We start from the raw sequence: 27,912 nt of genomic DNA on the forward strand, positions 1-27,912 counted from the left end.
ATTGATTGGCAAAAATTCTAATGAAAAAATAAATAGAGTCAATAAACTGTGATAAAAAGAAAGATAATGATAGATTAAATATTAAGGTGGGTGAACTTTAAATTCTAGAAGCCAAAAAATTTGTTATTGGGCAATAAGATGGAAGAAAAGGAATCAAATACAGACTGACACAAGTCAGGAGAGCAATTAAGCAGAGAAGAAATCTGTTTTACCAAACATAGATTTAAGAAGAGCTCTTGGGAGATATTTTTGTATAAAAAGTATACTCGTTCGAGCACTTTATGGCAGTGAAGTAGGTAACTAAGGAATAACAAGGAATAGAGAGGGGTTTTTAACTATTGTAGTTACAGGAAAATTAGATATGTAGATATAATACAAACACAATCTCTTTGCCAATTTCATTTTACTTATACTTCACTTTTGTCAGACATTCACACCATATGACAATCAATGACTCCAATATTTCAGTAGCCAATTTCCCCACAAGAACCTTCATCACTCATTGTTTTGACAAGATTTATATGCAGATCATTATGTTTTTTTTTCAACAACCAGCTAATTTTTGTGATATTTCTATCACCAGATAAATAATTTTTTTACTAAATATACAAACATACAATTTTTCCACTAAGCCTTCTTTCTATTACCTTTGGTTAGTACCTTTGGATCTGAACTTATAGATGGGTAAATTCAAAGTAATTATTCTTTTTTTGTTTATTGTACTTTTTTGCAAATATTAATGCAAATCTAAAACAAAAAGTAAGTATTTAAATAAATAATTGAAAAAAATCTTTTAAATAATTATTTATTTTTAAATGTTAATACTGATGATAATATATAATCATAAAGTAGTAAGAAAAAAGGAAATTTTTACACATTCTAGAAATTACAGTAGTTATATAAATGTATGATTAAAATAAAAAACAAAAAATAAAGGACAAATTCTTATTATATAGCTTATTAAAAAATTATATTAAAAATTCTGTGGTCATTAAATTTTATTAGTCTTAGCATTGCCAAAGTAGGTGATAAAAGTAAAAACTTTTTTAAAACATAATCTAGTTCACTCTATCTAAATGAATGAATGTTAAAAAATATCTCAGGGGTATCATAGGTTAAATTCTTTATTTTAATTTATAAGTGATAATTTTTTCTGTTCTTATTTTTTTTTTTAATTCTTAGCCAGCAGTTTAATCTTGTTTTAATAATTCAATATTTGTAACTAAACTTAATTACTTGTTTGTAGATTTATACTGTTATATTAATAATAATTCTTACTTGATATTTTAAAAGTTAATATTTAAACACATTACATTTTCTCTTTTGAGTTGTACCATTTTTATTTATTTTTTGTTCAGTTGGAAGACTCAGTTCTTTACAAGAATCCAGCTTTGCCTTGAGCAAAGTGTAAAGTTTCTACCACCAGTAATTTCTTTATATCGTTCTAGGTAATCCTAGTAAAAGGGATAAAGCTAATCTTATTTATAATATTATTTATAAGTTCCCAGATTTCAATTTTTGTGACCTCAGTAACATCTTCTTGCTTATATGGAACAATCTCAAGATGAATATTTACTATTTTACAGATTTGATGGTTAAAATATTACATTTAATACTTGTTCAACCATTTTGTTCACATATTGATAAAATAATTTTTCTAGTTATTTTCTTTGTCCTTGTTTGTGTAAAGCTGTAATTGCAGCTATTACAATAAATATTAAACATACAGTCAATTTTTCATCATACAAATTTTACATTATGTCAAATAATAATATTTAATTTTATAAAATATAGAATTAATTAGCAAATAAACATAATATAAACAAAAAGATGCAGAATAAATAAAAACAAGAACAACAAACGATCCCTTGAGCAACTAGTTAAAATGTAAAAGAAATGGAAAAAAAATTGCCAATTTAGTCTTCTGCATCTTCATTTCAATATCAACTGCATGATTAACATAAATCTAACAATGAATAGTCCACGTACCTCGATTAAAAACTAAACAACATTTGGCATCATTTTATCTTCTTCATTTCATCCTCTTTTATCATTTTATCTTCTTCCACGTTATAAAGTTTATCATCTGCATTATATTTTGTTTTCTGTACTAAAGACTAATTTTTTTAATGACCCTAAAAGCTGATTATTTTGCTACAACAATTAAGCAGGATGACAATGGTAATACTTTTTGGATAAAAAATAAAACTTTAGAATGGTAATGATTTTTGCAGTTATAAACTATCTATGTGAAGGAAAGTTAAAAACTGCAACATAATGTTTACAGTGGATAACATTAAGATTAATATTTTATATATTTATTTTTTAGGACCAATAAAATCTGGTTGGAATTAATGGTACCTTGCAAATAGGTAGAAAGATGAAAAGTAGGTACAGTATAATGAGAATACTCAGTTGAAAAAAGCTTCTACAGGTTAATTCATCCTGATATAATTTACAGTTGGCTCAACACCATTTTTACCAGATATTATTGCAAAACATTTCATACAAATTAAAATTAAACCTTACTTATAAATTTAGTTTTTCGAACATGGCACCATTTGGTATAATAACTATTATATACAATTTTAAAACAGCTTATCAAATTCCAATCTGATTTCAAGCGCTTTCGGCTATTCTGCCATCTTCAAGAGGAGTATAATTATGACTAACTTTATAATCTTACATAATTAAATTATATATAAAACAAATGATAGTCATTTTGTTAAAATTTGTGAATAAAGTTTTAAGTCTAAGTGACTACATTCGCATTGTAATAGTTTCTCAACTGTTATGAGCTCTGTAAATTGTGGAATCTCGAATATATCATCATCGAATTTGACTTGTTCATTTATTATTATTATTGTATATGTTTGTTTATTGCCATCACCGGTACGCTCTGGTATGAGCGGGTTAATATACTAGACCAGTAGTGTTTGTGGCGTGGACAGAGAAGGTCAGCTTAGCGCCTTTCCCTTTACGAGTCATATGAAAATTGACATAATTCATAGTTATAATTAATTAGTTTTCTGTTTTCATTAGTACGTTTTCTGTTTAATAGCGTATTGTTGTTTTAAATTAAATTTAACTGTGATTCGCGCATCCAGTGATTTTATTACCACTACCTATACAGTCCACTTAGACATTTACGTTATGACTGTTTATTTTGGTCCTTTTTGCATAATAACAAATGAATAATTGTTACAAATCATTATTAAATTTACCTTCAGCAAGCAAAAATACTCCTATTCAGTCGCATAAATTGATCAATGAAGCGTCAACTAATTGTGACACTATTACAGCGCTAAAGTTAGAAGTAAATTTAGAGCAGTTAATATTGGTACAATTAATATTAAACAAAGTTGATCTGTTAACGAAAACAAAATTTGAATCATCGCATAAAACAGAACAAAATCTCTTATTACTTTTCTAGAACATAAATGTCAAACAGAGTAGGTAATTCATAGTGAACCAAGTAGGTACCTTCAATTACACTAAACCAGCCAAATTCAACGTTTTCCTACAGTAAATCAAATAAGACCAATTCTATGGTAGCTTAGTTTATCTTCTTGATTTTTATGTAAGGGCACTCATAAATTACACAAATGTATCAAATATAACTCGCTCAGTCTGTCAGAAAAACTGAATTGAGTTAAACAGTTCCATTTATGTTTGAATTGCCTCAAACCAGGTCATTTAGCCAAACATTGTTCTTCTTCGACATTGTGCTTCAAATGTAATAAGGGTCATCAAACATCACTTCACTGGGAAAGAACAGACAAGTCGCACAATTCAACTGCAAATCAATCTCTTGTAGTGAGTAAACAAATTCTTGAAAATAAGGCACCTGATTTTTCAGATCAATCAATTAGAAGTTGTTATGCTAGCCCAAGCAATCAAACCCAGGTTTTACTTACTACAACCTTAGTTAATGTGCAAGACGACCATGGCAATTATATAACATGTCGTGCAATCCTTGACAATGGCTCACAAGTTAATTTCACAACCAAAGATACAGTACAGAAATTAATCTTAAATGTTCAAGAAATCCAATATCTATCGAATCTTTTAATTATTAGCATATGAAACCAAATACAATGTTAACATACAAATTAATTCTTTGAAATCAAAATTTTCCATGAAGTTATCCTGCAACATCCTTCTAAAGGTTACCACAGATCTTCCAGCTAGCAAAATTAAACATGTCTCTTGGAACATCCCATCTGATAATGAGCTTGCGGTTCCAGGGTTCCGTATACCACAGTGTGTAGATTTGCCCAGGTCTTTATGAAAATATTGTTGATGGAACAGCAAACACATCCAGGTTTTTACCCAGTTTTGCATAAAACTCAACTTGGTTGGATCGTGAGCAGCGAGTTTCATAATAAGAGACAACAAGCAAATTCTGTCCAATAGCAAGGTCTTCTAGTACAACAATACTCAATTGAAGATCAGCTTCATAGGTTTAGGGAACTTGAAGAGGTCAATGCTCCAGCTTGGTCAGTTGAAGAAAAGGATTGTGAAGCGCATTTTGTTGCCAACACATCAAGGAATAAGGAAAGACAATTTATTGTCAAATTACCTCTAAAGTAGGACATTTCAACTCTTGGTGAATCCAAATCAGTAGCTCTTCAACGCTTACAAAGTATTGAATGTCGACTTGCCTCACATATGAATCTGAGTAGGGTGTATCGTGCATTTCTTAATAAATATCTTAGACTGGGAAATGCATTTTCTAAAACGTTTAACAACATGTCCCTAAATGATATTTTAAGAGTTGGTCCTGTTGTACAACAAGATTTGTGTTCAGTTGTTTTATATTTCTGCATGCCAAATTGCATTTATTGCAGACATTAATGAAATGTACTGGCAAGTGAAAATTCATGCAGATGATTGATTATGACTGCCAGCGAATACTGTGGCAAAATTCACCAAGTGAACCTGTACAAGAAAATCAACTTACTACAGTAACTTATGGCACATCATCAGCTCCGTACCTTGCTACTCAATGTTTACAGAAACTAGCAGATGATAAACAGGCTAATTACTCCGAGCAGGCCATCAAACTGTTAAAAAATGATTTTTATGTTGATGACTGCATCTCAGGTGCAGATCAACTAGAAAAGGCAATTAAACTAGTCTCAGAACTACAATTACTTCTCAAAAGTGGCGGTTTCAAACTCTGCAAATGGGCATCAAATAATAGACAGCTCTTGGAAACAATTCTTCGCGAACTTCAAGATATTCAGCTGTCTTCAGCTAGATGGAACTGAAACAGTCACGGCCTAAGGATTAAGATGACAACCATTATAAGATCATTTTCGAATCATTAGTGGAGCTAATTCAACAGATCAACAGTTTCGACCAATGACTTTTACGAAAAGAAACGTTCTTGCAACTATTTCATCTACCTTTGATCCACTCGGTCTTCTTGCTCCTACAGTAATTCTTTGCAAAATATTTATGCAAAAATTTTGGACGCAAAATCTCAATTGGGAAGACAAACTCCCATCAACTTCACAGAAAGATTGGGAACTCATCTACAATTCTCTTAGATTACTCGATGAAATCAAACTGGCGCAAAGAGTTTATTATTATCAAGAATTTACTGCTCTGAAAGGGAGAAACCATTATCTAACAAATCAACCATACTCGAACTACAATTCAGATTTGTCAATGAATGGACAAATCTGGACTTGTACAAGCTGGAGGAAGGCTACAAAATTTAGAGCTTCCATTTGAAACTCAGCATCATAATTATACTCCTCTTAAAGATGGCAGAATAGCCGAAAGCGCTCAAGGAAATCAAATTGGGATTTGGTAAGCTGTATTAAAATTATATATAATACAAATTCCATTTGTATGAAGGTGAAGATAAATATTTTCATTATCAAAAATTTCCATACCTTCAGACACAATAATTTTTGTCAAAATAAACTACTGTAGTACAATAATTACTTAATTTTGTATGTTATTTTTAATATTTCTTGCTGAACACCTGAAAAAAAAAAGATTTTAAATTAAACATTGATAAATAAAAAATAATTTTTTTTTTAAATTGATATAACAAGTACAATTGGTTAATTAACTGCAAACAATGTTTTAAAAATCAAATAAAAAAAGTTCTAATTAAGAATAGTTTTAAATGGTTACAATTATGTCAGTTACCATCTATAAATTTTTCTGATCAATAAACTGATGAATTAATACTATCAATTGATTCAATTAATTCTGTCATTATTTATGTATTTCAATAAGAAAAATTTGTAGATCAAGAGTTGTCTAAAATGTTCATCTTTTTTTTTCAATCATCAACTACTAACTGATAAAAACATGTTTATAAAAGACATTTGCAATAGTTTTTAAAAAAATTTAAACATTTAATAACTTCTCATTAAAATACAAATAAGTACTATATGAAATTTACATTACTGGTTTTCAGATGAAATAAAAAACTTAAATTGAACCGTGTATCATAAGTATCGGATATAAATGCTAAATATTTCATAGACAAAATTTCTTGTAAACATAGATCAAAAATATTTCCAAGCAATGGTTACCTAAAGATTTAACTAAATTTTACGACAAAAGCACAACTAGGAGTCTAAATTATGTGAACATGTGTCATTTTTTTTTTTACAATTAATGACTAGCTATGCAATCAAGAGGGAAAGTCAACTAAAGAGAGCCTAAATCCTACAATTTTATAGTAACGTCCCAATAAAATTATAAAGCTTTATTAAACTAAGGATTATTTAGTCTCCATAAACTATCTTGCTACCCCTCCAAAATTCAGGAAATATCTCTTTATTTGAAAGATATTTAAATAAATATCTCTCAAACAAATCATTAACATTTTGTCAATAAATCATTGTAATTTTTTTTTCACTAATGCTTTCTTAGTTTTATTTTTTATAATATTACTAAATCTACTGCTCTCTTTTCACACTACAATTTTTTTTGCACAAATTTTTCACTTGATCTTTTATTCTTTTTGAAAAGGGCATTTTTCACCAAAATTACCTTTCTTCTTTCTTTTTTTTTTAAATGAGTTCATCCAGATTATCCACTTTAGCTTTTGCCTTTTTTCAAGAGCTGCTCTTTGTCTAAATTTTATACCTCATTTCACTTTTTTTTAATATATGCACAATATCCAAATTAAACATCTGATTTTTTTTATATTTTTTCAGCAAATACTCTTCATTAAATGTTTTACCATATTAATGCTCTCTTTCAAAAAGTGTTCTTAACTCAATTTTTCTCAAGATACTATTTTTTTTCTTCAATATTTGACTAACTTGTTTTTTAATATGGCAACATAAATTTGTTAAGTGGTATTTCACTTTCTCGCTAATTATTGCAACAAGGGATTTTTCACAATTCTGTAGTTATTAATTTCAGTTTTGTTTTTTCATAATATTGATTAGAATATAATTTTTTTAAATTTGTTTTATAAATCCAACATGAGATAAGTTCTTAAACACTGCAATAATAGAAGGTCAAAATAAAAAACGGCTTTGATCATAAAAACAGTGACAATGATATTAATGTACAGAGAGAGCTAAAGAGTAAGGGAGGGACTAAAGAGAGGAAATCTTGAATACAGCGAGATGATAGTGAAAGAAAATGTATAGAAAAATACCTTAGGTAATTGTTTACAATTAGGGACTCGCCTCTGATTTTTATGAAACTTAGAACATATCTTATTTAAGACTTAAGTTATTCGTCCTCCTCTATGAATCATGAGACCTTGCCGTTGGTGAGGGGGCTTGAGTGCTCAGGGATACAGAATAGCTGGACCGAAGGTGCAACCATATCGGAGAGGTATCTGTTGAGAGCCAGACTAAGGAATGATTCCTGAAAGAGGGCAGCAGCTCTTTCAGTAGTTGTTAGGGGCGTGAGTCAGGACGACTTAAACGGCCGTATCAACATCACTCAGTCCTCTGAGTACTGCGCAGCTGAAAGCAATGGAAAACTACAGCTGTTTTTTTTTCCAAGAAAACGTGGCTCTGCATTTTCAAAAGCAATAATGGAGGCGCCTTCCTTGGTAAAATATTCCGGAGGTAAAATAGTCCCCCGTTCGGATCTCCGGGTGGGGACTACTAAGGAAGGGGTCACCAGAAAAGTTAAAAATAACATTCTACGAGTCGGAGCGTGGAATGTTAAAAGCTTAAAAAAGGTTGGTAGGCTAGAGAATTTAAAAAGGGAAATGGATAGGGTAAACGTGGATATAGTAGGAATTAGTGAGGTTCGGTGGGAAGAGGAAGGCGACTTTTGGTCGGGTGACTTTAGAGTAATTAACTCAGCGTCAAATAATGGGCAGGCAGGAGTAGGTTTCGTGATGAACAAGAAAATAGGGAGGAGAGTGGAGTATTTCAAGACGCATAGCGATAGAGTCATTGTAATAAGGATAAATTCAAAACCTAAACCGACAACGATTGTTAACGTCTATATGCCTACAAGCGCCCATGATGATGATGAGGTAGAATGTGTATACGAAGAGATTGATGAAGCAATTAAACACGTAAAAGGAGATGAAAATTTAATAATAGTTGGAGATTGGAATGCAAGCATTGGAAAAGGCAAGGAAGGAAATATAGTGGGTGAATACGGGCTGGGCAAAAGGAATGAAAGAGGGGACCGACTTATAGAGTTTTGCACGAAGTATAATTTAGTAATTGCCAACACCCAATTTAAAAATCATAATAGAAGAATATACACTTGGAAAAAGCCAGGCGATACTGCAAGGTATCACATAGATTATATCATGGTTAAGCAAAGATTTAGAAATCAACTCGTGGACTGCAAAACTTACCCTGGAGCAGACATTGATAGCGACCATAATTTGGTGATAATGAAATGTAGATTGGGGTTTAAAAACCTGAAGAAAAGGTGTCAGATGAATTGGTGGAATTTAGAGAAGCTTGAGGAAGAGAAGGTAAAGAAGATTTTTGAGGAGGACATTGCTAGAGGTCTGAGTAAAAAAGATAAGATAGAAAATGTAGAAGAAGAATGGGAGAATGTTAAAAAGGAAATTCTTAAATCAGCAGAAGCGAACTTAGGCGGAATAAAGAGAACTGGTAGAAAACCTTGGGTTTCAGACGATATATTGCAGCTGATGGATGAACGTAGAAAATATAAGAATGCTAGTGATGAAGAAAGTAAAAGGAACTATCGGCAATTAAGAAATGCTATAAACAGGAAGTGCAAACTGGCGAAAGAAGAGTGGATTAAAGAAAAGTGTTCAGAAGTGGAAAGAGAAATGAACATTGGTAAAATAGACGGAGCATACAGGAAAGTTAAGGAAAATTTTGGGGTACATAAATTAAAATCTAATAATGTGTTAAACAAAGATGGTACACCTATATATAATACGAAAGGTAAAGTCGATAGATGGGTGGAATATATTGAAGAGTTATACGGAGGAAATGAATTAGAAAATGGTTTTATAGAGGAAGAAGAGGAAGTTGAGGAGGATGAAATGGGAGAAACAATACTGAGATCTGAATTTAAGAGAGCATTAAAAGATTTAAATGGCAGAAAGGCTCCTGGAATAGACGGAATACCTGTAGAATTACTGCGCAGTGCAGGGGAGGAGGCGATTGATAGATTATACAAACTGGTGTGTAATATTTATGAAAAAGGGGAATTTCCGTCAGACTTCAAAAAAAGTGTTATAGTAATGATACCAAAGAAATCAGGGGCAGATAAATGTGAAGAATACAGAACAATTAGTTTAACTAGTCATGCATCAAAAATCTTAACTAGAATTCTATACAGAAGAATTGAGAGGAGAGTGGAGGAAGTGTTAGGAGAAGACCAATTTGGTTTCAGGAAAAGTATAGGGACAAGGGAAGCAATTTTAGGCCTCAGATTAATAGTAGAAGGAAGATTAAAGAAAAACAAACCAACATACTTGGCGTTTATAGACCTAGAAAAGGCATTCGATAACGTAGACTGGAATAAAATGTTCAGCATTTTAAAAAAATTAGGGTTCAAATACAGAGATAGAAGAACAATTGCTAACATGTACAGGAACCAAACAGCAACAGTAGCAATTGAAGAACATAAGAAAGAAGCCATAATAAGAAAGGGAGTCCGACAAGGATGTTCTCTATCTCCGTTACTTTTTAATCTTTACATGGAACTAGCAGTTAATGATGTTAAAGAACAATTTAGATTCGGAGTAACAGTACAAGGTGAAAAGATAAAGATGCTACGATTTGCTGATGATATAGTAATTCTAGCCGAGAATAAAAAGGATTTAGAAGAAACAATGAACGGCATAGATGAAGTCCTACGCAAGAACTATCGCATGAAAATAAACAAGAACAAAACAAAAGTAATGAAATGTAGTAGAAATAACAAAGATGGACCACTGAATGTGAAAATAGGAGGAGAAAAGATTATGGAGGTAGAAGAATTTTGTTATTTGGGAAGTAGAATTACTAAAGATGGACGAAGCAGGAGCGATATAAAATGCCGAATAGCACAAGCTAAACGAGCCTTCAGTAAGAAATATAAGTTGTTTACATCAAAAATTAATTTAAATGTCAGGAAAAGATTTTTGAAAGTGTATGTTTGGAGTGTCGCTTTATATGGAAGTGAAACTTGGACAATCGGAGTATCTGAGAAGAAAAGTTTAGAAGCTTTTGAAATGTGGTGCTATAGGAGAATGTTAAAAATCAGATGGGTGGATAAAGTGACAAATGAGGAGGTATTGCGGCAAATAGATGAAGAAAGAAGCATTTGGAAAAATATAGTTAAAAGAAGAGACAGACTTATAGGCCACATACTAAGGCATCCTGGAATAGTCGCTTTAATTTTGGAAGGACAGGTAGAAGGGAAAAATTGTGTAGGCAGGCCACGTTTGGAATATGTAAAATAAATTGTTAGGGATGTAGGATGTAGAGGGTATACTGAAATGAAACGACTAGCACTAGATAGGGAATCTTGGAGAGCTGCATCAAACCAGTCAAATGACTGAAGACAAAAAAAAAAAAAAAAAAAGTTATTCGTGACAACTGAGATTTTCATCTAAAATGCATTTCACCCAAGTTATATTCCTTGTAATTTATACAGTACAATCATAAAAAATTTTGTAATTCAGCACTGTAGAAGTGTAATATACATTATTTTTAGACTAAATAATTGGTTATTGTGTATAATTATGGTCTCAGTCTAGCAATTGGCTAATTTAATATTTCAAGTTAATCAGAAGAGGTTAGCGAGCAAGCGAAATGAGCATTAGAGTATGTTGAAATCATACGAAGTTCAGTACAGTGGTGAATTATATTTCACCCTGTTAAGTTACAACATTTTTGATAAGAGTTGTAATTTATGAGGAGCATAACTCAGGTGAAAGGTTTGTCTGATGAAAAATTTCAATTGTAATGAATAACTTAGGTCCTAGTAAGGTATTTTCCAAATTTTATCAAAATCTGATGTGACCTAATTGTAAACAATTACCATACTTTATTAAAAAATGAATTTCAAATGAAATAATGAAGAAAGTTAAATTTCTAACTAATCTATACAAGTTAAATAAATGAAACAGACATTAAATTTCAAAAATTTCAGTTAAAAAATTATAAATAAGTCTACTTACAACTGTAGAGTAATAAAAATAAAAAGTAATAAATTTAACCCATAAAATGTTAAAGCAGTCTAAATTTATGAAAAAATAAATTAATTTTTTTATACACCTATACCATACATAATCTATTGCTAATCCACAATACATATTAATTTTATACATATTTTTTCATTATTATTATTACTAATACAAATTTTGTAGCTACATTTATTTATAATATTGTTATGACCCTACAACTATTTTTGAAATCTGGTTTTTATTTTATATGCCATGTGATGAGTTTAAAATAAAATATTTTTATTTCATGAGATAAAATAAAAATATTTCATCTTTAGGTTTGTAAAAATGGTCACACAATTCTATACTTCAAACTGAAACAACAGACATCACTATTATGCCTATTTAATGAAGTTTGATAAGTGTTCTGGATTTACAGGGTAGCTATCAGATAAAAATTCCTTCAAATGACACAACTGAGAAATGAAACTATGAAAAAATAAATAAAGATTAAAACTACAAGGCGATTCAAAGAAACGGGAAATTTTGAAAGTTGTGTTGACAGCCGTGGGCGATTGGTACCACTTGATAAGTGGCGCCAGCCTCTCTAACCTAACCTGCCATTTAGTTGTCATGTATCCTTGGAGTGGTGCGCAACGTGCATTTGCTATCAAAGTGTTTTACAAAAACAATGACAGTGTGGAGGGAGCGCGTAGAGAATTTCGCCCTCATTTTAATCTGGGACGGCACGACCGTGTTCCATCAGCACATGCAATTAAAACATGGATATCTAATTTTGAGGAAACTGGTTCGGCAATGAAAAAGAAACCTCCAGGCCGTGAGTGAACCGTTCGTACACCACTGAATCTTCAAGCTTTACAAGATGCTGTCACACAAAGTCCACATCGGTCAATCCGTTGTCTCAGCATCTTTACAATTGCATAGTTCAAGTGTTCGAAGAATGTTAGTGAAGGACTTGCAATACTATTCATACAAGTTGCAGATCGTCCAGGAACTGAAACCGAACGATGCAGTTGTGCGAGCACAATTCTGTAATGTAATGCTTCAGAAGATAAATGATAACGAAGAGTTTGTTCACGAACTGTGGATGTCAGACGTAGCGCATTTCCACCTCAGTGGATTTGTTAACAAGCAAAATTTCAAATACTGAGCACAAGAAAATCCTACACAGCTACACCAGCATCTATTGCACAGCCAGAAAGTGACTGTGTGGTGTGCTATGTCATCTTACGGTGTTATAGGCTGCATGTGTTATAATCGCAAGACAACGGTCTTGCGATTACAGTGACGTCGGCTCGTTAGGTAGCCATACTTGAAACCTTTGTTGTGGAACAACAAAAGAGATTTCAACCAATTCTTAACACAGCCTGGTTTCAACAAGACGGAGCAACGTCACATACTGCACAAATATCGATGGCAGCTGTACGCCGATTGTTTGGACGTGTCATTTCATGAAATGGTGACATTAGATGGCCTCCCAGATTGCCTGATCTCTCAGCTTGCGATTACTTTTTGTGGGGTCACGTTAAAAGCAAAGTGTTCCACAGTAGGGAGAATTGCTACAACGGAAGAACTGAAGGCAAAGATCCGAGAAGCAATTGCGGAAATTCCAGTTGAGATGTTACGTCAAACCATGAACAATTTAACGAAGAGACTTCGTGAATGTTTACGTAAAAGAGGAGATCACCTGGAAGATGTCATCTTTAAAAAATAAACTAAAATGTATGTATCCTAAAATGGCAACATTTGTACAATTACATGAAATAAAATTCATTTTCTAAAAAAATTGTTCATTAACGTTATTTAATTTTTAAAATTTCCTGTTATTTTGAATCACCTGTACATGAGGATGTTAAGAAGAGGCTTAAAAAACTATTCTGTCTAATTGAGTAGAAATTTGCAGAAAAATACTTGAGAAGTAATTCACTACATTACTAAACTGTGGCCTACTGTGAATTATAAATATAAAAAAAAATAAGGATGATAACTATGTTACATAATTTTATTGTAAAAAGTTATATAAAATCATTATAACATGAGAAACAAATTTCTTAATGATTCGCATAAATCCAGATTCACATAGTATAAAGGTAAAAAGCAAATCTTATGTCTAAAATAAGAGAAGTATAAAATTTTAAAAAGATAATTATCTTTTTACCTTCTACTGATGTCCATAATACTTCTGTCTGAAACACACCATCTCTTTCAACTGCTTCTTCAAATTGTCTTGTTCCACCACCATTACCAAAGTAATATGTTTTTGCAGCTATAAGACTTTTTTTTTAAAGAAAACCATAAATAACAATATACTTTTTAAAAGTAAATAACGATAAATTTATTTTTAATTATGTTTGAACCAGCAATAAAACATGCTTTATTCTAGAAATTTAAAGTATGAATAACAAAATATCACCTTATGAGATGGAACAATGTCTAAATATTTCTGAAAGGACAGTAATCTAATGTAAAATTAAGTAAGATATTTATTTTTTTAAATAAGCTAATTAAATTTTTAATTTAATATTCTTTACATTTAAACAAAAATAAATGCTTTATTAGTTTCATTGATATTAAAAGTTAGTTTTTTCAGGAAGACAAAATTAAATGGTTTATAATAATAATAATAATAATAATCTATGACCTGATAGCTAGTCATGCATTTTTGAAACATTTGTCATTTAAATAGTTTATGATACCACTAAACAGTCAGTAACATCTTATATTCCCAGTATCCAAGCATTCACATCAACAGCAGTGAAAAGTCTATGCCAAATTTTATTCTGAAACTTAGATGCTGTTAATTATTAGCACAGATATGTATGTGCTGTTAGATATTAACACAGATATTATGTACAAATATTTCATTTGACTTACGGGTGGTGAAATGTAGAGAACACATCACTTCTATCATAGGTACTCAGTAATAAATAAAAATACCAGTATCCACTATCTCAACTCGCTAGTTGAAATTACTGAACTCTGAAAACTACATCATCAGATTAAAAAAAACTCTTGGCAGGGATTACATTACAACATGTATTACATATTAAAGTTTTTCAGTGTAGTCATGAAAGAAAAAGCAGTCTCATCTGAATATTCTGCTCTGTAGAAAAACAGGAATTTGATTATTGGTTATACATGTTAGAATGCAAAGCACCTTCAGATTTCATTAACAACATTATTTTTATTATACCATAGAAAACAGAAGTAAAAACTTCCTCAGTGAAAATTTAATACTCATGCTCATAAAGTTTTATTTCAAACAATACATAGATGAATAATGGTAAGTAAAAGTGTAGATGAAGACTAATCCTGTTAAACAAAAATAATGGGAGCTTAATTTTAGCATTAAATTAATTTTAGAGGGCAAGTTCAAGAAAAACAGGACTGTATGAATGGAATTTGAAGAACTTGAAAGAATTTTCCATAAAGTAGTATGAAATACAATATTTATGAGTTTAAGAAAAATTGGATGAAATGTAGAGAAAGAAGTGTAATTTATTATTTTTATAAGAAATCTGAAAAATATATCAAAGTACATTTACTGAGTAAATGTACTTTGTGAAAGTGAAATATGGGTTATTGGGAAGCCAGAAAAGGATTAATATGGGCTTTTGAAATGTAGTATTAAGGAAGGCTGTTAAAAACAAGGGTTGATGGAGGAGGAACTGAAGAAGTTCTAAGATGAAATGAAAAGTTTGTGATCTCCAAGAAAGGAAAAGATTGGTCGGTCGTAACTAAGTGAATTTCCTTTTTGGAAGAAAATTAGAAGGTGCAGAGAGTAAATGAAGATAAAATTAGAATATATGTGATAACCCACCAAGTTGGTCTAGTGGTAAACCCGTTTTCCCAAATCAGCTGATTTGGAAGTCGAGAGTTCCAGCGTCCAAGTCCTAGTAAAGTCAGTTATTTTTACATGGATTTGAATACTAGATTGTGGATACCGGTGTTCTTTGGTGGTTGGGTTTCAATTAACCACACATCTCAGAAATGGTTGAACTGAGACTGTACAAGGCTACACTTCATTTACACTTATACAAATCATCTTCAATCATCCTCTGAAGTATTATCTGAAAGGCAATTACCAGAGGCTAAACATGAAAAAGAAAGAAAGAATATATGTAGTAGATAATTGAGGTTAATGAAGTAAGGTACATATTGAGATTAACAGATTGTCACACTTTAGAGAGTAATGGAAAAGGGTATCATACCAATCAAATGACATGACAAAAACAATAAATAAAAAAATAGAATATGTAATTGTATATCTGAGTCATTTGTATATTGTGTTAAAGTGATTGGGAGGCTTTGTACTCCCAAGGAATCTACAAAGACATGAAGAATATAATTTACATCAAAAAAAAAAAAAAAACAACACATAATAGTAAAAGGAAGATATAAACCTTATTAAAGTAATAAGAAGAAAAATAAAATGGTAAGTGAAAAATTAATTTTTATAAAATTATATACAAGTACACAGAAAAGAGAGAACAAATCAATGTACATGCAGAATCAGTTGTAAGTGCTAATTATATTCTGTCATATATACTAGTACTAAGTGCTAATTATACTATTGCCAATTTAGTTATAAATCACAGACTGATATCAGAAAATTGTCTCTGAAACATATTAAACATTATATAATACTTCTTAATACATAATTAAAATAAAATAAATAATATGGCTAGTCAATATGTATTGCCTCCCAAGAAAATATTTCTTTCTTTTAGGGTGTACTACAACAACAGCAATATAAATAAAAAAAGTGAAGAGATCACATGTCTTTCTATTTAGCTCTTTCTCATTTTGTTGCTTAGTCGTGATTATGAAATCGTAACATCCACAACAAATATAAATTAATACATATATAAATACTACAAAATTGGAAATTTTAGATAAATAATTTATTCGGTAAATAAATCTGAAACTTTGGCAGGAAAATATTTTTAAATAAAACTTTTGTCTTAAGTATAAAATAAATTTAGAAAAGCAGAACAAAACAAAGACTTTTTAATTTTTTTTAGTTTCAAAAAATACTACAGTTACTGAAATAAATTAAACAATAGAAAATACTTTAAAACAAACACTTCACACAATATTCATTAATTACCTTCTTGTTTGAAATAAAGGAAGGATTATGATCATGAAAAATTTTGGTTTTCACATTTCAATGGAAATATCCATTTTGACCATCCCTGAATCCATTTTGACTAGTTTCGGCGTGGCATCTGTACAAACGTATGTATATATCTCGCTTAACTCAAAAACAATTTGCCATAGGATGATGAAATTTTGGATTTAGTACTTTTGTAACATCTAGATGTGCACCTCCCCTTTTGATTGCAATCGACAGAACCAAATGTGTCCAAAAAGTTCTAAATCTAAACAAATTTGGATTTTGGATGTTTTCTTAACTTCAGTAATAACCCCTCATTGACAGCTTTACAACGATATATCATAAGTGGTACTTATTTTCATTGGTTCCAGTTATAGCCAAATAAAATTTAAATTAATGAGAAATATTTAGATATTGGGAAGGCACATAGATTCCAATCAAACTTTTTAACTTTTTTTTTTTTTTTAAATTTAAGTATATTGATTAATTAATAATTACACTGATAGACAAAAAACGTTTTTTTAATGTTACTCTAAGCACATCATTTCTTGAATAGTTTTTTTGTGTACATTACAGATCTGTAAATACAATTTTTCTATCACTCTTAATTTTAAATAAAACACTTCAAAAAAATTAAGGGAAAATATAGTTAAAATCTGTAAAATTTATAATTTTGCATGTTAGAATGACCCATGTTAGAATGATTTCGCTGATTCTTTTCTTTTATAGATAGCCTCAACCACATTCCAAATTAGTGTCCAACAGTAATCAGCTACCATGTTATTATTCCACTTTCCTTTACAGCAGCTTTCCATCACCAAAATGTCTTGGTGGAAACATTCACCGTGTTCGTCACTTACGTCCCCGAGGTTGTCCATGAAAAAATCTAGATGCGAGTAGAGGAAATGAATTTTCAAACACATATTACATCTCATAGTACTGTATGAAGTAAGAAGTTAATTAACAATATCTTGGTAATTGTCGGATTTTTGTTTGTAGAGAAAAGTTTTGCAAACATCTTTAAATACAGCCCAAGCTGCACTTTCTACGTTATTAAATATTTTGTTAAATATATCATCTTTAACCAAGCCTCTTATTCGAGGACCAACAAATTTTCCTTCACTTATATTCAGAAATTTCTGCCTAATGTACAAAAATCTGGGAGTATCCTTCTTCACTGCTTTTACAAAAGTTTTAATCAGTCCTAGCTTGATGTGGTTAGGGGGTAAAAATATTTTTTTGGGTTCAACAAAGGTCTCATGAATAATATTTTTCCAATTTGGAGTTAAGTTGTCTCATTTCTTTCACTCTTTGGTAACATAAGATTTATCCCTAGCTCAGTGGTCCCTTTCACAAAGAAATCACATGTACTTAGTACAAACTAACAAAATAGCTATAACTTTCAAATCACCACATATGTTCCAGCCATGTTTTTTTATAATTTATTTTTTTAACAACGTCTTTCACCACATCGTATGTCTCTTTCAAAGTAACATCATAAGCAATTGGTATCGAAGGATATTTATTACCAATATGTAGTAGAACCATTTTTAAACTATATTTTGACAAATCTATGTAAAGGCACCAGTCCTGAGGTTTATGAACTTGTCCTAACATAAGCTCATCAATATTTGTGCAATAAAACAAATTATTTTCATCAATAAAGTATGAGAAAGTTTTTTTTGTCGGCTTTGTAAGCCTGAAATTTTTGTATTTTTTGAAGTAAATTCCAAGCTTGCAGTCTTGATCCTAACAGTTTAGCTCTTAATTTTTGATAAATTTAAATCCCTAATCAAGTCATTTAATTCATCTTCTGATATAAGATGTGGATTATTGGAAGATAATTCAAAATCAAAATCATTGTTGTATTCTTCAGTATTGCCTGATTCTTCATCACTGCTTTCGAAACATATATTCACTGGCGGCTCAGGAACTAGAGTAATTTCATTGTGAGGTACAGACCTGATTGCAGATTACAATGAAGGATATTTTACAGTATGTTTAGATTTTTTAGAAATTGCAGACACAACTGTTAAACAAAAGTAAGAATCGGTTACATGGTCCTTTGGTTCACACCAAACCATAAGAACACCAAATGGCAAAGCCTTCCATATACCTTTCAGCCATCCTCTTAAATATATAGAACAATTAGTGCGTACTATGAGGGGCCCATGTCTTATCCTGATCACCAATTTTACACTGAAAGAACAAATGATATGCTTTTTTAATTAAAAGTGTAATGTTCCTTCTATTTCATTTTACAATAAACTCACCACATACATAACAAAAGACATTTACACAATTTTGAGGCATTTGACAATACACTGTTAAAAAACTTAAGACAGCAATAAGACTGAACAAAATTAATTCATTCCTAAATCCAGTGCTTATACAAACAACACAGCTGTGGATTCAACTACATATTTTGACCTGCACAGACATGATTAATCTTGTCCATGAAGACTCACCCTTCAGTATTAGATATGATGTCATAATATGTGACCATGACAAGATTTAAATCTTTGTCTAGTATTGTTTATTTATAGCTTACAAATTATGTTAACAAAATTAAACAATAAAAAATGAGCTAACAAAATACAATACAGGAGCTAAAAATGCTAACTATACAGTGAAAAATGAAAAAAAAAAAAATCAATTAAATTAATTAAAATTTAAAAATTTGTCAAAAATGGTGGGTGATAGAAAGATTCTGAGTTCATATTCGTTTTTAGCATCAAAAAACAGATTAAAATCATGTATCACATGTTAGGAAACAAAAATTATGTTTATCAATGTTATTAACCTTTGATTGTAGAAAATATTTATGATAAATAATATTTAATAACAATAAAAAAATATATGAAAAAACATCAGAAGTTATTAATGAAATAAAATTTTATGTACTTTTCATTTTAAAAAAAATATGTATATGTAATTTAATAGGTGTACAAGGAAGTCATGTGTTGTCCATATCAGATTTTCTTATACTTGCACTCATTACAAATATTTTGATTCTTAATCCCTGAGAGTAAATTGAAGTTTTAAATTATCCAATAATTTGATAATAATCCCAACATTTTCAGTAACATGTATTGTAATATTTTGTATAATTCTTAACAAAGAAATTAGCAAAAAATTAATTATTTTTATTATTAATTAACAGAACAGTTTAAAAATTAATAAATTTTAGTCAAGAGGTTGATTTGAATATCTATACATAATAAAATAAGTGTTTATGCGAATTGGGACCTAAAGTACATTATTTTATGAATCAAAAATTGTTTTAGTTGTTTTAAGGTCTTTATTCAAATAGATCAATGTGTGAATTAGTGTTAATGCTGAAAGAAAAGTGACCTTCTCTATACCACAAGTTTAACAATAATGAAATGTTTTTAAATCAAATGTATTACATGAAAAATGTAAGTAAATTAATCATGCACAACTTCAAATACCATGATTTTGACAGTAATGATGCTTTTAAATAGTTTTGAGTAGAACAGTTTTTATTATAACTGTTACACAGCAGGTATGAAAAGTTACTAAACTAAATTTCTGTAGTAGATCCAAGTAGCGCCATCTCTCAGATAACCAAGGAAATATGTAGTACAATGTCTGTGTGTACAAAAGTTCATCACGTTTCGTCACTCCAGTCTTGAGATATATTCGGCCATGTATGTTGTGTTCATCTGACCTTGTGCAAGCTCATGACATGGAACAGAGAAGCATGTTAAAATTTTGTATTTGACTTCAAAAATCTTTCGTTGAAACTTATTCTACGATAACCAAGCATTCGGTGATGAAGGCACATGTCTTACTACAACATATACGTTGTGGAAGTGGTTTAAAGACGGAAGAGAGTCGTTGGATGACAAACAAAGCAGGAGTTGATAGGCTCTACCACCACTGCAACGAGTGTATAACTAGAGTAGGGTTCTATGTAGATGACTGATGTGAGTAAATTCGCTTTCTTTAAATCTGTATTTTTATTTAATTTAGTTTGTAACTTTTCAAACATACTGTGTACATAACATGATTATTTTTTTTTTTAAATTCTGATATGTTTTAAGTGTAGTTGTTTGATAATGAATAAATATTTAAGGTATTATTTATTAAGTAAACCACTTGTCTTTTTGTCACGATGGTTTCACTACTCAAATACTGAATATTTCAGCAGGGGAAAAATTAACAATAATGAAATGTTAGATACATATATGTAAAATGTCAATAACTCTAAAGTACTCAGAAATCGGTTAACCCAAAGTACACATAACATTAAGTCACATTTTAACTTTTTATAGATTTACAAGAGAGCAGATTTAGAATTTTCAAATTTCTAAACCCTTGGAAACTTTTCCTAGAAAGCTTTAATGGATAATTAATTAGTTAGATGCCTTTTAACAGTTCCCTATGAAATAAAAAAATAATCTTGTTGGATAAAAGAATAAATGGATTTAGTGTTCTATACAATGTCTTGCAACATAAATATAATATTTTATAACACTATGTCTGTGATCACTGGATCAAAATTTTAAATAATAGACCATTTCTCTTTTGAAGTTCTGTAATTTCATAAATTTAGACAATGAGTGAATAAATTATCATGTAATAAATAAGAAATTATTAAAATTAACTATCTACTTTCGTGTCAAGAAATGTAATTTCTCAGAATAATATTTTTACATAAAAAGTGAATTTTATACAAAATTTATTTTAATAAAAGTTTTATTTTTAATATTAAAATAATTGTAAATAAAAGTGAACTACTGAGATAAGATTATAAAATTACCAACAGGTAAAATGTGTAATTTATTATAAAATTAAGTGTTTGGATACAAAACTAAAAAAAAATGGAATAGTTTTTTTGGCAGGCAAAGTGGCAAAACTGTAACGCTACTAGTAATCATATGGTTATATGAACAGCTGATTTACATTATGTATTAATATTTTTAGTTTATTGTTGCCACATGAGACGTAAACAAACTTTTCATGAAACGAGTTTTTGTTATGCGTTACAAAAGTGAGTGATACTAATTATGAGCAACATTGTACAATCAAGTTTTGTGTTAAATTGAAAAGGGTGTATGGAGATGACGCTCTGTCATGAGCCCAAGTTTTTAGATGTTTTAAATGGAATTTTCAGATGGCCAGCAATCAGTTGTGGACAATCCACGGTCTGGAATATTGTTAATATCAAAAAGTGACAACAATGTTCAGCAAATCAGAGACTTGATATGGTATGACCGGTGGCAATTAACTGTTAGAATCACTGCAGAACAATTGAATTTGAACCATACCACAGTCCATTAAATTCCGACAAACAAATTGGACATGAAAAATGTTTGTGCAAATTTGGTCTCAAAAAACCTCACTGCTGAACAGAAAAACAACAGGATGGGAGTTGCCGCAATCTTCTAGGGTGAATTGAAATTGATCCTGATTTTCTAAAAACTGTTTTTAATGGTGATGAATCTTGGATATTTCAATACGACCCAGAAAGAAAACACCAGAACAAGGAGTGGCACACTTTAAACTCACCACGTCCTAAAAAAGCAAAAATGAATAAATCAAAAATCAAAACCATGCTATTTGTTTCTTTGATATAATGGCATTGTCCATAAGGAGTTTTTGCCTACAGGATAAACTGTAAATCAATATGTTTACAGAGAAATTCTTGAAAGACTGTGGAAAAGAGTTGTCTACGTGAGACCAGCCATCAAAGACAACTGGATGCTGCATCATGACAATGCACCTTGTTACACTGCACTCTCAATTAATGAGTTTTTGGCAAAGAAAAACATTCCTGTAGTTCCTCAACCACCTTAATCACCTTACTTGAGTCCCTGCGACTTTCTCCTGTTCCCGACTTTAAAAAACACCTCATAGGACACCATTTTGGACAGTAGAAAACATAAAAAAGAAATGTAACCAACCATCTGAAGGATATTCTGATTTCTGAGTTCCAACACTGCTCTGAAGAGTGGGAAAACCGTTTGAAGTGTTGCGTGGCTTCCCAAGCGAATTATTTCGAAGTTGTAGAGTCTATGTATAATTGGATTTTAAATAAAAAGTTTTTCTGATTCAGTCTGAATCAGTTTCTGATTTCTGAATCAGTCTCATTACTTTTATTTACAGACCTCGTATATTAAATAATAAAGTGATACCCAAAAATGGTTTGTTTAAATCATAAAGTAACTATGTAACTACCATAAATAAAACACATCCTAAAAATCTGCCAGTGAATAAAGAATAAAAACAAAATACAATACCTTGACTAATGAAAAACACCATAAAACTGCTACTTTTATTTCATATTAAAATGAGACAAAAGTAACACCTTTAAATTACTTTGATTACATGAAAATATATCAGAATGTGAGAATACATTATAGAATAATTTATTGGAGTTAAGATTTAAATAAGTTTGAATAAATTAGAAATTAACTTTTTCTAGCTTTGAAACAAGTAAAATTAGAATTTAGAATAAATATAATAAAAAAAAATTATGATGTACAAACAGAATTCTAGTCTATACAATGTTAAAACCTTCATCCCACTTTCTCTCTTCACTTCTTTGGTTGTTTTTATGCAAGGTCTTGTAAAACGGATGGTGGTATTCTCTCAGAAAATGTTCTAATAATAAATAAATTGTGCTGAGACTGACTTATTAGTATTGCTAATTAATTGTGTGATGATTCTGTAATTTCTTAAACTGACTTCAGTGAATTCATCATCGCTTTAATCAACTATCACCTTAAAAAACTTTCCAATATTTTTGAATCTGCAATTGAAAACAATTTGATAGTGAAAGAGGTTGCTAATGTATGTCCATTTTTCTAATTATAAAACACGATGCAACAGCATGTTGTATCCTGTTTGAACATTTTTGAAATTGTTCAACTCCATTAAAAAATTGTATACTTTTTTGAGCAGTTGCTAATCCTAAGGTATCAAAATTTCTAATAACTTAATCTTTGTTTTGCACAGATGAAAGGATTATATAAGGAAATTATGCAATGTGTTTAATGAAATTCTCAATTACTTCATCTAAAGATTTTGTACTTAAGATGTATCTTCCTCATTCATCAGTTTTTATTAACTCACCTAGTTCTTCATTTTTTATATTTAAATAATAGCATTTGAAATGAAAAGTATTTAAAACGTAGACTTTGTTTACTCTTATTTAACTTCCATTAATAAAAAAATATATATTAAAGATTTTTCTTTTGCATAGTACCAACCAAACGCAACAGGAATACGGATTCCTGTGATTTTTTATCATTTTCCTAATATAAGTATCAACAGATAAATGGTTCATGTGACACTGGTTATTCTAGCACTGTTCAGAATATCTTTCACTTTTACTATCTGCCTGTCCAATAAGTGATTTTCTTTTGATTCTTTGTCAGTGTCATGAAATTGCACCTGCTGTCTGTACATAACCAATACCTTCTGAAGAGTTGTCATCTTCACTAGAAAAGTATTTTTGCAGTAAATTTGCATCCCACACTGAATTTTCAGTGTGGAAAATATTTTTTGAACATGTAGGTTCATCGATTGATGTAGTGACTTCAATGTTTCCCGAGACAGTTTAAATTCCATTCTTACTCTGCTGCTTTCCAAATGTCATAGTTTCTGTAAGCAACCAAAAATCTTGATAACAGCAAAATCATCAAAGTATTGGTCTTCATTTTATTGTAAAAAATAACTAAATGTTACTGAAAAACAATAAAAAGTTCATTTTGAGGATAACTTTGAAAAATAGCAAATTTTTACAATTTTTTTAAAACAAGTTTTGAAAAATGATGAAACTTGATATGTACATTTTTATCATTTTCATATTTCTATAATTTCTTATAGTTTTTAGAATCTTGTAATTTTACAGGATATAAATTATTTTTACAATTTTTTTTTAGAATGGGTCATTTATCACACCTAATTTCGATTTAGCAAGCTAGTTGTGTTAAGTTTTTTAGGCAATATTTAATTTATTAAATAATTTATTCCATTGATAGTAACTCATGTTTTGGCTACATGGATGCTCCTAATTTTTTTTAAATTGCGCACATAATACAGCTAAACAGATGCAAAGGGAGCCCAAGCATTTTTTTAAAAATAAATAAATAAGTATATCATGATCAATATTTTACAAAAGAGAAAAATGCAAATAAACGGTTTTGCCTAAACCAAGTGAAAAATATTGGAATTATATTTCCCTGAACAACATCGGACTGCTATATATAAGTATTTTATAAGGGAGTTAAGTATTTTATAAGGGTATTTAAGTATTTTATAAGGGAAAACAGGACAGAGGAATTTTGGTTTAAGATTCACAAAAGTGCAGATTATTTAGGTAATAAAAACCCACATTAAGCAATAATAACTAATATAGCTAAAAAATGGAAGTGTCTTCGGGAATTAAAGTAAATATTATATTCAGTTAGCTAGTAACATGAAGAATAAACTGATGTTACATTTGTGTGAGTTCATCATGATTCTGCAAGTCACATCATGTGTATCAGTGCTGATTCACAGCACAGCCATATCTATATACAACACTATAATTATTACTCGTATATTAGTATAATTAGTCATATAGTAGTCATGCAATCATATGTTTATATAATGTTTTGTCTTCTCAGTTTTATTAAAACTGTTGATTTTTTCATATGGTCACTCTTTTGTTCTTGTAGCTTATTTATTAACTCTAATGTTATTTAAAGTTAATATAATGCAATTTTTTTAAGTTTACTGGAACATGAATGTAATGTAATTCTAGATTTGTGTCTGCACAACTATAGTTATACCATTATTTTGACACCATGTCTGATACAGATTCAGCTGATATAGTGCATGATTATTGATATCACCTCTGAGAATAAGGCTGCGAAAAAAGGCCTTAAGTCATGTGGAAAAACACATCATTTTAAATGCTTACAAAAGCAAATTACATAGTAACCAAAGAGCATTGATTTTGGATATCATTAATAAATCTGCTAGGTGTACAATGTGATTCGCAAGTATAAATCTACTAATGCAGCATTTCTTAAACTGTGATTCACAGAACCCTGGGATTCTGTGGAGATCACTCATTATATGGTTTGTAACAATATCAATTTTATTCCACCTTGAAAGGTAGATGCAACACTGTTTTTTTGCTTCAAAAATCATTTTCAAAATTTTGTTGCAGGATGGAAAGGTAGCTTAAAAAACGGCACTCTACAGCGTTCTATTGCAGAACTTTACTCTAACTCTTCGAACTCAACAACTAGCTCTTTTGCTAAAGATAATGATGGTTGTAATAATAGTGCTACAAACAAAATGACTTTAAAAGAAGTTATGCCAGTTACTGCTTCTACATGTAATCAATCAAGAGCAGTTACTAAAAAGCTTAAGAATTATGATGAAAGTTATATGTCTTTAGGATTCACGAACAATAATGGCAACCTACAGTATGTTATATGCTGCAAAGTTCTCTCCAAATAGCTCTATGGCTCCAGCTAAATTGCATCAGCATTTGGAATCTGTTCATAGCGAATTTAACAAAAAAGATGTTGAATTCTTTATTCGAAAAAGTGAAGAATTCATAAAACTTAAATTAAAAAGTTTTATGGCTCAAATCACAAAAACTGTAAATGAAAAAGCAACTGATGAAAAGCAACTGAGGCTTCTTACTTAGTCAGCTATCAGATAGCTCAACGCAATGAAGCTTACTCAATTGTGGAAAATCTTATTAAACCCTTTGCTACGTAGATGATAAAATGTATGTTAGATGACAAATCAGTAAAAGAAGTTGCTAGATCTCACTTTCGAAGGACAAGGCAGCTCAGCGCATCAGAGATTTAGCAGCCAGTATAAAGAATGAACCTACTTTTCATCTTAATTTGTGCAAATTTTCATTACAAATGGATGAATCTACCGATATAGCTCGACTCACAATACTAACTGTCATAACGTTCATACTAACTGTCAAATTATGAGCATGAAAACACATTGTTGGAGGACCTTTTGTTCTGTAAATCTCTACCAACACTTACTACTGGAGTGGAAATATTTGATCTCCTCAATTCTTTTCTTGAAGAGAATCAAATAACATAGGACAACTGTATTGATATCTGCAACGATGGCGCAAAGGCCATGAGTGGCATCATTAATGGGGCTGTACAGCTTATTAAAAATATCACCAGAAACTGTTCTAGTAGCCACTGCATGATGCATAGGCAGGCACTTGTTGCAAAAAAATTGTCTCCCAGTTACAGAATTGCTTTTGATGAGGTTGTCAAAATGATTATTTCATAAAATCTTGGCCACAAATAATCATATTCAAAATACGATGTGAGAATATGGAAAGTGTACAAACATCTCTTCTTTTACATACTCGTCCAATGGTTATCTCGAGGAAAGATACTAACCCATATTTTTGAGCTAAAGGACATGATGCATGCTTTTTTTTTTTAGAACACAATTTCAAATTGTAAAATCAATTTTTTGGTAGAAATTGGCTATTTAAAATGATCCATTAAGCGACATTTTTACAAAAATCAATTACCTTAATTTAACCCTTCAGGGCAAACGATTAAATGTATATACTAATCATGAAAAAATTCTCGTTTTAAAAAAAGAAAGAATTTTAACAATTTGTATGAGCTCCAATGATTCTGACTGTTTCCCAACAATAAAAAGCTTTTCAGAAAAAGAAATATGTTGAAATAGAAGGATCATATATTAAAGAAATTATTCAGCACTTGAAAGGTTTGAGTTAAACTTTTAATCAGTATTTTCCAAATGAACAGATTAAATATCAAAATCTATTGTAGATTAAAAAACCATTTATTGCTAATGGAAAACCTTCAACTATGTCAGCAGAAGAATAAGAAAATTTTATTGAAATGACCTCGGATTCATCGTAGTAAAAAAAATGTAAATTAATACCATTAGTGATATTCTGGTATAATTTAAAAGATGAATATCCTTATTTGTCACAAAAGGCCATGATGGCAATTTTACCATTTGCAACTATATATATATATATATATATATATATATGTGTGTGTGTAGAACAGGGTTCTCAGCTTATGTGTTGACAAAAAATAAATACCACAACAGAATGAATGCCAAACCTGACGTGAGAAATCAACTTTCATCTATAATATTAAGTATATCTGTGATAATAAAAAGCAGCACC

General features: G+C 30.2%; 1 protein-coding gene across 4 annotated transcripts in view; it reads right to left on the reverse strand.

Annotated features, from left to right (window-relative positions):
- Positions 1 to 274: 274 nt before the first annotated feature.
- LOC142319402 (histidine protein methyltransferase 1 homolog) overlaps positions 275 to 27,912 on the reverse strand; it is a 52,074-nt gene continuing 24,436 nt past the window's right edge. For 2 of the 4 annotated variants that reach the window (XM_075356644.1, XM_075356646.1), the window contains exons 6-7: positions 13,773 to 13,888; positions 790 to 5,998 (exon numbers count right to left, since the gene is read on the reverse strand). In XM_075356644.1, coding sequence (XP_075212759.1) covers positions 5,955 to 5,998; positions 13,773 to 13,888 — 160 coding nt within the window. In that variant the 3' untranslated portion in view covers positions 790 to 5,954. Of the gene's footprint in view, positions 748 to 789; positions 5,999 to 13,772; positions 13,889 to 27,912 lie in introns of those variants that run through there. The other 2 variants (XM_075356645.1, XR_012755193.1) reach the window with 2 other exon arrangements.

The sequence above is a fragment of the Lycorma delicatula genome, chromosome 2 (genome assembly GCF_047948215.1).
Source record: "Lycorma delicatula isolate Av1 chromosome 2, ASM4794821v1, whole genome shotgun sequence".
Classification (NCBI taxonomy): Eukaryota; Metazoa; Arthropoda; class Insecta; order Hemiptera; family Fulgoridae; genus Lycorma; species Lycorma delicatula.